The 12186-nt window shown below is 45.2% G+C and overlaps 1 protein-coding gene across 1 annotated transcript in view; it reads right to left on the bottom strand.

Moving 5' to 3' along the window:
• The window catches only part of LOC107192264, a 228140-nt gene extending 217271 nt beyond the window's left edge, over positions 1-10869 (bottom strand). The window contains exons 1-3 of the mRNA XM_015581480.1: positions 10820-10869; positions 7268-7373; positions 7036-7168 (exon numbers count right to left, since the gene is read on the bottom strand). Of these exons, the coding sequence (XP_015436966.1) occupies positions 7036-7168; positions 7268-7373; positions 10820-10869 (289 nt within the window). The remainder of the gene's footprint in view (positions 1-7035; positions 7169-7267; positions 7374-10819) is intronic.
• Positions 10870-12186: the final 1317 nt, after the last annotated feature.

Raw genomic sequence — 12186 nt, 5'->3', positions numbered from 1 at the left:
CGCTAGTCTACCCAAATTCCGTTCCTTTGATTAACGTCGCCCACCCACGCTCGATCCAGTTTTCGGAATTCCCGTTTCCGCAATGGTCCCCGTGGTCGTACGATGAACGCAATTAGCCGGGTGAAAGCGAATCCACGGTCGACGAATGATTGACGCTCGTGCAGGCGTACACGGTCTCTGGACGCCACGGAAAGCGAAGCGAAGTTATCCCCGCGATGGCCGGCCTGGGACCGACTCGAGATAATGCATCTATTCGCGGGTAGACGCCGTGAATAAAGACATTAATAAAGCTCTCTTGGTGCCGACGATGGAACGCAGAACGCAGGCCAAGGAACCCCGGATGGAATACAATACACAACCGAGACGGGGGCCCCCGGAGTAATGGATGCCGCTTGGCACTGGATGGTGTAACGGATGGTGCTCTAGATGGTGGTGCTATCTTGGGATTCTGATGGCAGCTCGGATATACAGCCCGTTATCGGTCCGAGAATCGTGAGGATCGAACAAAAACGGACCCCGGCCCTTCCCGACGCGGAAGCCGGAGAATGGAGATGACAGGGGGATGCTGTCTTAATACGAAACGTAACCCTGCGGCTTCCCGCTCGGCTCATTGTTGCGCTGTTAGAACGATCGTTTGGTTTAGGTTTCTTTTTCTTTTCGTCGATTCGAAAACCGTTGACTTCGTTGCTACGTGGAGCGTAGTATACCGTTCACCTTTATGACTTCGTTTGAGAGAATATTTAATTAGATCTGAGCTAGGAATCGGTAGGCACAATCGGTATTTCAGAGCTTGTGACTCGAAGTCCTGTAATCACTATCTAAAACACACAGTAGGTATACTTTAGATAACTATGAACGATGCTACGCAAGGGTACCGCATATTATTCTCTTTCTCACTAATAATACAGTAGTCACCTGAAAGAATTTAGAATCTACAACATGAGAAATATACGATCGACTTAGGCAATAAATTTTTACATATCCAATTTCCTACAAAGCCTTCGGTACACGACTACCAAGCTCGTGGCGCAATAAGATGGAGCGGTTTGTGCAGCCTCCGGACGCGGTAGGAAAGTGCAGAAGGCACGTTCACGGGGCAATCAATGAGCGATTATCGTAATTACGCTCACGATTAACGGTTCGAGCACGGCTTTGCCTCTTTCACGCCCGCAACCGTGCGCTCGTCTTCCTTCGACCCGTGGAGGGAGACTTTCTAATATCTGAACGATCTGAACGTTATCGACCACCAGCCATTCTCGTATAATACATGGACTAGATACAACATTTATCAATTTTTTTTATCCTTTTTTAGGTAGCCTGGGGAATCGTATCCATCAAATCACTTTTATCGCTTTGACTGCTGGAGAAAGTACATTCACCAAAGAAGCTTGAGTTACACTCAAGAGTCATAAGGATCACAATTCTATATTTAGGAGCTATTACATTTATATAGAAAAATGATTTGAAATTTTCTTCGCGTAATTTTTAGCTTACCCTTGTTTGATATGAAAAATTCAGATATAGAGGCGTCCCTGATTTATCGTTGAGAATCGGAGGCCAAAAAAATTACAATTCTAGAAGAATCGAAATAAATCTATAGGAAATATTAGAATGTGAACTAATCTAGATATAGGGCACATTTGTGACACTATATTTCCTGTGAATACCAAATGAGCGATAAATAATAATTGCTCAAAGTTTGTTTAATGTGTTCAGGAAGAATTTATTACAGTCGAAGCTGGAATAAAAGCCAAAGGTAAAAAATAGAGGTAATTATCATATTAGTGACTTGGCTATATGTATAAATATGATTGAGTAATAAAAGTTTAAGTATTAAAGTTGGGTTTACGGGACTATCCTGAATTACCATCTATTCAAGAATCGTATAGAATATCTCAAGACCAGTTTGATACACACCTGCAGTATGATATTCACAATTTTCAGCAGAGTTGTCGATGTTTACTAAATATCTCCACGTGGCCATTGAACTCTAGCACTTGTCAACCGATTTTCTACACGACCTCCGCTTTGCAACCTGTTTTCCGGTTCTCTAACTCCTTCTACCAGGGTGGAATTTCTTTTTGCCCCTGCCATATTCAGGGTCGCCTCTATCATTAAGCGCAATAACTTACGCCGACGATACCATGCTAATGAGGACTCGTTGCACAAGCCGTTATTTACAGCTATATATTTTTTACCATACTGTTAAACGTAGCCACGAGATACGTTTCGATGTGTACGTCTCCCCCTCTGCAGGTCCTCTTATTGGTTTGTCAAACGAGAGGCAATAAAAGAAGAAAAAAATTGTCCCTTTACTAATATACTCATAAAAATATTAAAAACAATTTCCAGTTGAAATATAAAATTACACTACTAAGAAATATAATTATAATACTAAATAAGCTAGATTGTCTGAAAGAACTGTCTGAAACAATATACAAGGATTTCATCTAAACTACAAAATTGATTTGTATGATACACAGGAGTTCCTTTAGTAGTATGTTTGTGATTGTTACATGTCACATATGTTAAAATAGACGTGAAATGGTTAACTAATACAAAAGTTAATTTAATACTTAATTTTCATTGCCTCTGCACTACGATCACCAAATTCACCACAGAATCCCCCTCGACCACCACCGCAGACAGTACACTTTTCAATATCCCGCATCACCGTTCATCTTTATTCACGAAAATCCTGCCCAACAGAATCACAAAATACACAATGAATATGTATACACACCAAGGTGCACACCGAACGTACACAAACTCACGAAAACACCCAAAGAAAATCACCCGGAGAAGCCCGGTTGGTTTCTTGTTCGCCATGAACGTCACCCTCATTAGCGGCCGATAAATTCATTCCTTGTGTCGTAAATCACCCCCGAGGAAAACGTTCGTGCGCGACGACTCGGCAACAACCGATTCAACAATACCGATACAACCAATTACAATCGCGGCTGCCTGGAAATCCAGGGTCGCGACGGGTCCCCGCGCCGCCGGAAACCGCGTTTCGTGGGGCTGGATCAGCGGGCAACGCGCAGGCGCGCACACTGCACGCGGTAATAATGAAAAGCCGAGCGATAAATAATGTATTGGAACCGCGGGAGGCGTATAACTCATTCGACGAGAATATAGCTCTCGTCGTTCGCCTCAGCAGCTCGACCTCTCCGTCCTCTTTCTCTTTCTCTCTTCTTCAGCTTCAAACCGCTTCCTTTTTCCTCTCTCACTCGAGCGCGCGCGGACTACGGATTCTCCAGCTGCCATAAATCCGAGCGCTACCATCCGAGGCTCTAATTGCATTATAAATTGTGCATGCGCCTGCACATCCTGGCGAGCGCGGAGCGCAACGCGCTACCCCTGCCGCCGTGTCGAATCGACGCTTCCAGGATGCTAGCTGGAATCGGCCAGAAACGAGAAGACCCCAACCACGACCTCCCGTGTATTTTTCTGCCGCTTCAGATCACCCTTGGATGATGGGGAGCAGGGAATCTAATACCTAGTTTGTGTCGAAACAGGGTGCCAATCAATTTATCATCCCCAAAAGCTTCTTCAATGAACCGGAGATTGTCAGTCACGCCGAAAGGAGTGTTTCCATCAACGAGCTCGTTCTTCCGTCAGTCGATGCATGTTAATGGTACCGACCCTATAAAACACTTAACGCGAAACTACCGTTGCCCTGGGATCAGCAAGAACCGCCACGGACTGCTCCCACAATTGACAGGGCAATTTGGTTCGAAATCGTCGGCTAATGACACGCGAATCTATCTCAGTAGATCATCGCCAGTTCCTTATTAGGACACTGCAGTACGGCGAAGGTGCAGTTCACGAGCAGAGAAGAAAACCGAGGAGAAGAATGGAATTACCGTGAGGTGAGCAGTGTCTGTGATGTCATCCGGCACGGAACGAGCGAGCACTAATGACACGTCGTAGACGATCGTCCTGGAATAGCTAATCCCAAGACAATCTATGAATTCCCGGTACCTCGTCCTTGGTGGATACGATTGTTTCAGACTTTTCGATACTTTCACGCTTTCGATTCTAGGAGACCCTAGATTCGCCGTTATCCATGAATTCAAAGCACATAACTGTCGATCAGTCTTGAGAATACCAGTTCTCTGTAGAGTATTTAAGATGGAATTGTAATTTTTTATTTCAGTAAATTATGGCGCCAAATATGCTGATTCAATATTTTAATCCTGATTTAATCTGAACTGAAAAGTGATATATAGTACTTACTTGAACAGAACACGAAGGTTATTTCATATCCTTGATGGAAACTACTTTGCGTCTGACATTTATACTTTCCTGTTGGACGCGAAGTTGAACTGCAAGATTGCATGGTAATTGGAATCGGGGGGAGTTATACCGACGTGAGACCTTGGATTTGTTACATGTTTTCATACAAATTGATTAAAAAGATGTTCGAGGAATTTACTACTGATTTCATCATATTGGCGTTCGATGCAATTAGAAATGTTTCTAACGATTAAATTATTGTGACTTACTATTTAGAACCAAGCTTTATGAACGTAACTTTGTTTCGTAGGCTCCATTTCAATAGTATTATTTCAAGCAGATCCATGGAATTACTCATACATAATAATGAAAATGATGCGACTTCATCGTGTCAAGAAAGAACAGTGCAAAGTGTAAAATAAGCAGGATATATTTAAATAAAACTGTGTAATAAACAAGGTTCAGCTGAAGCTAGTAAATAATTATTAAACCTAACTCCTTTAGCTCACATAGTAAGACACTAACCCTCGAATGACGAACCGTGAAAACCGATGACCGGGTCAGTCGTGACAAATAACCCAAATTTCGAAGTTACAGAATCAAACCAATTCCCAAACAACCAGCCCTATTCAAAGTCCCCCGCCGCGATCAAGCGAGTCTCCGGAGACCGCGGCAACAAAAAGACAAGACCGAAAAACCTCAATGTATCATCTCGGATCAGATAAGCCCGGGCGAACAACCAAATTGCTCCGGGTCCACGGAATCACGCGAGTGTTTCGCGAAGGGTCGATAAACCAATCAGGCAGAAACACGGTCCCGAAAGCCCGGTCGCATCTAGATGACCCGAACGCAAAAGAGGCAAAGAATCCCCCTATCGTGCTATTCTGTGCTCGCGGTTTTTGAATGAGTCCCATTCCCTCGTAGTGAGCCGTGTTATCCCCCTCTCTTTCTCTGGCCGAAGTACTAGGACTGGCTGGCTACTCAATGGGGCAGATCGTTAGATAGGCTCGGTGTGCCCGGGACCAGCTCTATAAATCCTCCGCGGGCACAATTATGTGGAGGGATATAAGGATTATTGTTACGGTCCAGGGGCCGGTTCCGCAGCGCGGTGTTTCGTATTGGCCGCGAAACGGCTGCGGGGATTACCCTCATAAATATATTCAGGCCCCATTATACGAAGCCCGGGGGACGTTGATAACGTAATAATGAGGGCGTGGGCTAATGAGACGCGCGCTGAAAACTCATCCCGTAATCGTGATTGACGTCGACGATCCTCTTCTTCTCCTACCGGGCTCCCTTCATTCGGTCGGCCTACCAGATTCAGCCGGCAGACCTTCGGGACGACTTCCTCCGTTTCCGGTTCGATTGGCCGCTACTCGACGCACAGGGGGAATTCTCTAATTAAGACGTTAACTTGCCTTGTATTTTAAGGAGATCCGGCCAGTCGGATGGTAATGGGGGAGATTGTATTTCTCGGGGCCTCGGGGCGAACCGGTTGCAATATGGAAAAATCCGTTTGTTTATCGACTACTGGTTTCGTTTATTTTGCTCGGGGGAGACTTCCGCTGGTATCTTTTACTTGGTGAAAAATCGTCGGTTCTTGACTGCGTGGAATCAGACGATACAGATAATGAAACGAATGAAATTCAAGAAGAATTATGAGAGTTGGTAAAACATTTTTATAGGAAGCAAAGAAACGGAATGAAATTCATTAGACATTGGAAGCTACCGACTAATTACTTCTCCTGACCGATAAGTAGATTCTTCATTAACCCTTGGAAGGCGAATGGTCTGGGATACATGTGGCAAACGAATGCAGGGTCACTTTGTCCCGTAATAAAATTTCTCGTGCACGTAGGTTTCAAGAAGAAATTGTTCATAAAAAGTTATGTATATTTTCAAGTTCGTATATTAATTTTACATATAACCATGAAAAATAGAACAATGACTTCAGGTGGGTAAATGTGACCCTGCACTCGCTGTCCGATGGTAAATACAATAAAATTACTGATTGTACCAGAATTCGAGGATAGAGATTGCCAGTACCGATGTATAGGTCACTATCTATCAATCTACACAACCTATCCATTCCCGTCGTCAGAGATGTCCTTATCCTTTCGTCGCCAGCCTCTGTCCTTATTCCTTTCTACAAGGACATCAATAGAAGACTAGATAAAGGCCATCAGCATGGGGACATCCGTTTCACTCGAGAGAACCGGCGCACCATACGTCCAGCTTATATGTATGTGCATCCTTGCCTCTAATTACCTCGGATGAAGACATCAGCATAGTCCCGGCGATTCTCTTGAGAATCTTAGTTTAGCTACCAGGGAAACGAATCGTTTCGTAGCTTTATATTTCACAGATTATTTATTATCGTTACGAGTCGCGATCATCACTCTTGTGCTTATAGGTGGCCTCGTTACTTCTAATGGCCCCCGTGTACATCTTCATCGGACGCGGATTAGGGGATTACGGAAAGTCCTCGAGAAATTCCATGAACTTTAAATGTTAATACTTTTGACTTCTATCGAATAACGAAATACATATTATTCAAATGTTTCAGAAAATATTTCACACTTCAAAACGTTAGTTTATCGAGTCATCGGTAGACCAGGTTAGAATGCCAGAATTTTGGGTGATCTAGTGACGCAGGAATAAAGGATACTTGAACTCTATACCACAAATAATACTATCAGTTCGATCCAACGTTTTAAAAATATAAAAAATTGTTAATGTTAAATGTACGATAACAATGTTAATAGTATGAAAAACAATGTTAGTGCTCTGACTCACCATTGTGAAGCCTGCTTTTGGAGGTACGTAGGTGCTCGATAATGGAGGTGAGGGGTCTGCGGCCATTACCGCTGCCACCCCCACAGCTCCAAGGGGAGTCACGCTCCGAGCCGTCCGCCAGGTTGTCACAGTCCTAGAAGGCGAAAAAGGAAAAAGAAGGAAATTAGATAGAGACACAAGGTAAATAAGAATGACAGGAAGAGCCCCGGTTCTACCATTTCCCACGGTTCACCACGATACTGTGAATTGCTGTGTCCTCGTACTCTGTGAGAGCACAGTGATTCAGGTAAAATGCAATAAGATTCTCATTGACTGTAATAACGAGAGCAATACCGCAGCTGGATTTTTAATCATTTGTAATTCGAATTAATTAATTTTGTAATTCGAATAAAGTTATTTCTTTATCTCAAGTTTTCGTGCACTTCTGACATCGCGCGCGATCCCGACCATTTCGCCAGCTCGGTAATAAATTCGAGCTTCAAGCCTTCCCCCGTGGCCGGTCCCGAAGAGGCAAGTACTCTTGTTCGACGAGCACGCTCGATCCACTCCGGACTTATGGTTAGGTCGGCTTACAACCGGATCGGATCGATTCCCCGCGACACGTATGGCGGTGTCGCCCGTGCATTATAGAGGGAGGAAAGGAAGGGTCCGGGGTCCCCAACCGTACAAGGCCCAAGTTTAGAATTCCCGTGGATCGTAATACCACGGCGACGACGAAGCCCCGCGGAACCGTTACCGAGAAGTCGTTAAGCCCCGTCGTTAAGTCGATTATCCGTAGCCCTTGACGACGACGACGAGCGGATCCCCCCGCATCGAGTTTCCTCCGTGGGGCCCCGGCTCTCTCTCCCCCGTTTATCGGGGGCTCGGGCGACGTGTCATGCCCGACAGCGTTATCCTGGATCCCGACGACGGTCCCCCCTAAGATCCAGTTTTATCGATCGTATTACGATAAGACGCGTTTTCGTCCAACGGCGAACGACCTGGCCCCCTCCTCTCCCCCCATCCCCCCTCCTACCGCCAATCCCTCGGGGCCCAACGAGCGCGGTGTTAATCCGCGCAAGAGACGACTATGGATTTATGGGGGCCCGGAACAGGAGAATTTGTCGATCGGTAACGTACGACGTTGGGGGAAAAAGTACACGATCGACGGAGGGGCCGGGGATGATTCATGACGACGGTCGTCCGGTCGGGCTTGTTTTAATGCATCATTAGCCAGGGAATGTAAGGATCGTTTTTAATCGGCGTTGGTACGCAAAGGGATCCCAGGTGATTGAACAAGTACGCTCGGGACGCGATATACCTTTTCAGGTATATAGTGGTTATCAAAGAAGACAAAACGGAAAATTTATACCTGGTAATATAGAACATGTTGTTTGAATCATTACTATTGCAGATAGAGAAAAATATTGCAACGATTTCTGTCCTAATGTAACTCTCTAATACCAAGAAGGGTTCTCAGAGACTATGCTAGTTCTATTCTTCTTATTTCTCTCATCTCTGTAGTCGGTTTGATTTAAATTGCATATAAGAAATTGATACAAGGCACCTCTTCCCTTTGACATTTGTTAAGGAAGTGAACTATGCTCCCTCGGTAATAGAGCATTCCAAAACTATAAATTTCTTTCAAGAAACTGTGCGCAATCCCAAAATCCAGTCCGAGAAGAGTAAATAAAAACTACGAAAATCGATAAAATAAAACCTAATCTTCTATTCAAAATTATACAAAAGTAATCCTGGGACACGTAGCACTGCAGCACAAGTTCCGGGGTTAAACGGTGAGCATGCTGACCATCCACCATTTAATAAACCACTAGATCCTCCAAAGAAAGGAAATACCACGGGTAGACAGGTCCCGCATACCGAATCCCGCCAGAATCGTAAAGCACAGGGACAAGTCACGTCGCGCGATAAACGTTGAAATATATATATCCCGTCATAAATTCGCAGGAGGCGCTAGAGCAACAAGGAAGAGGCGGATGACGCCGGCGGCCTGGCACAGCCTCCTCGCCACCTGTCTCACGGCGCGGTGATGCCACTCGAGCGGTAATTACCGAAGGAAGGGGAGTGGGGGGAACTCCGTCGTAATCGTCGCCGTAGCTGTCCCCGTCGCCGACGACAAGGGTTGAGACTCTTCGAGGAACCTGGCAACGACGGCCAGGGTTCGAGTGGCGTGTAGTGTCATCAGCGGTTTTGCAACTGGCGACGACAACGCCTCGACAGTTTTCGCGGGAAGCCAGAGGCCGTCGACAGGTTCCGCGAGGGACGCAACGCAGTCTTTCTGTTTGCCCATCGCTCGAGATGGGAAACGGTTTGTCGAGGTTGTTCCTCGTCTTCAACGAGACATCCCGCCGTTAATAGCGGAACCATTCGCTCGGCCGAGCTATGTCGAGCGTGGCCACTCGTGAAAATGATAAAGACCCGTACACACGACCCGGCGCATTCCGGGAACAATAAAGTTAGAAGAGGTACAAGGACGTCACACCTCCGTAAACCGTCCGTGAATCGTTCTTGGGAAAGCATGGCGACGATGCTTAAACATCTTTATGCGAGACGGTGTGACACACCGGGGGCATTTTAACTGCGCTTTTCACGCTGACTTGCGCGCGCCTAAACGTCGCCTCGGTTCTGAAGGGTGAGCGACTAATGAGCGGAGAGGTGGTTTTATGGAATTGCTGATGTATTCTGCACGGGCTGGGGCGTGTAATTTGTTCGGACCGTTATTATCGTCATGGGATGAACGAGGAATGCGCCTCTCGTCGTATTTAAGACGATAAAGTGTCTGGATTAAAATCGTTTTTGGTCTGCTTCCATTCATCATATTTTCGTGCTCCTTTTTCGTATGTTACATTCATGCATAACTTGCCTTGATGTTCGTACATGAAATCTCTTTCGCATACCGAGTTACATCAAACATGAGAAGGAACGCATATGTGTAGCAGTCACATGTAATGTCACTTCACAATTTTAATTCTGTCAATAGACAGGAACTCTTTTGCATGGACTTTGCCGATCATCATGCTTCCCAAGGAAACTAAGCACAAGATTTCCTCAACGATCCACGGGAACAGGCAAGGATGTTCGTTAATGGAACAAAAGGCGGGCAATTAATTAAACCATCAAGGGAGCAAGGAAGCAGTCTTTGATCTTCGCAGTGAGAAACGTATATTAACATTTGAATTTTCGTCGCAGTGGGACGTAGCCTGGTCTCAAATGAGCGCTCGTTCTTCAAATACGTACCTGAAGAACACCCGCTGGTAACATCTGCGGACCACGTAGATCCAGCGTGTTCCGCTGGAACGAAAAAGTTCTTGCGCGCATCTCTCCGCGGTACAAAGAATTATGAACACGCGGCCGCAGATAGATAGTTGAACCGTACCCCCGAGGATTTTCCTCGTGATGCTGCTACGAATGAACAAAAGCTTCCTCTCAGAACTGCCGTGTTGTTCGTGTTGCGTTTAAGGGTTGCAACGCATAAACGTTAGGAAGAATGCTTGTGTGACTTTAAACGCGAACAAAAGAATTGTACAATAATCTCCAAAAGTACATCTTACACGATGAAAGATTGGCGAGGACCAAGAATGCGTTTTTTCAATGGAGTTTTAATACTTTATCGCTTGAAATTTGTGATTATCATCAGTAATCTGGATCGATTTTTATTTATGTCATGTATTATAGAATTATTGTTCAATTTTCTACTTATTTCTTGTCCCCTACTGTGCAATAAAGACCACTCGATTAAACCAGACCCAATCATTCTCCTGTCTCAGACACCTGAACTTCTCACTTTCCACAAACATTCACCCATGTGCCCATCGTGTCAGCCTTTGAAACCATCTCGCCGAGAAAGTATTGGACATATGTAATTCGCTTCTGTATTTAGTACGCGATCCACGGACGATAGTATCTCGTGTGGACGCTCGCTTTCATCTGGCCACGTAGACGGTATATGTGTATTGAGCGCGGTATGGAACCAAGCTTCCATACGAAGTGAACGCATCAGGAACAATTACCCCCGGTCCATTTCGTAGAGGGGGAGATCGCCTCTCGGCAGTAAATCGACGCCGCAAATCGCCGCGCGGCGAGTTAGCGAGTTTCGAGCGATTAGCCGGCTCGCGCGCTGCCGGCTCCGCGGCAGGCCAGCGTGTAACCGATGGAACCTTTCTGCGAAACCGTGGCCGCTGGTACAACACACACCGTGTGTGTGTGTGTGTGTATATATATGTGTGTATATATATATATATATACATATATCGGTATCAGGGGGGGAGACTCCCCGCGCACCTCGACGAGCCAACGGTATGTCGACACGGCATTGTGCGGCTGATCCCCTGGAATCGGCATGTAATTAGCTAGGCCCCGGTTGACTACCAGCTGGCCGACGAGTGGCGCACGCTAATGTGCCTCTAATGTCGTCTGCCCTATCTCCTTCCCTCTTACAACCCCGCGTCTCGCGATCGCTGACTGCTGTTCGTGGTACAGGGGGCTTTTAGAGCTGGCGCTCGTGAGCCTTTGTTCGGTTTGCAGAATCGGTACATTGCTAGTGGAGAATGGCTTCATAGCTACTGGATGCTTTCGAGAAATAGATGTATACCCTTTGGTACAATGATTTCTATCTGTATGAACAGCCTGGGTTTTGTATGTAACTGAAAATGTGGGTGGTTTTGAGCAAGGGGATTTTGATGGGGACGAGATTTTGGGAAGTAATTTTGATAGTTTGTTGCATTTACAGGCGAGATAGCGACTTTGGATGTAGATCGGACCTGTTTCTGAGGTAGCAGTAAATAATCCACCAACTTTTGAAATTGCAAAATGATATATTTTACCTTAAAAATATCTTTCCCACCTTTCACTGATTGTGAGTAAAAAAGTGAGTAAAAGTGTAGGATCTTGAAGAACAATTATGAATACAAATGAAGCATTATAGATCCTTGAGCTTTAAAAATACTAATACTAGTTTTCTCAAGTAATAGTTGATTACTTATTGGTACACCTACTATTCACAATTATTAAGTTGTATAACAAAGAATAATTTCGATTCTTCATACGACATATCGATGTCGAAAGAATCTAAAGGAAATAACTGGGTAAATTTAAATAATCCGAAACCGTACCGACCGTGTGATCTACCGTGTGTTCTCTTTAGATCGTTCG

Source organism: Dufourea novaeangliae, unplaced genomic scaffold (genome assembly GCF_001272555.1).
Source record: "Dufourea novaeangliae isolate 0120121106 unplaced genomic scaffold, ASM127255v1 scaffold318, whole genome shotgun sequence".
In the NCBI taxonomy this organism is placed as follows: Eukaryota; Metazoa; Arthropoda; class Insecta; order Hymenoptera; family Halictidae; genus Dufourea; species Dufourea novaeangliae.
The sequence above is the reverse complement of the archived record's forward strand: the minus strand, read 5'-3'. Positions and strand labels throughout refer to the sequence as shown.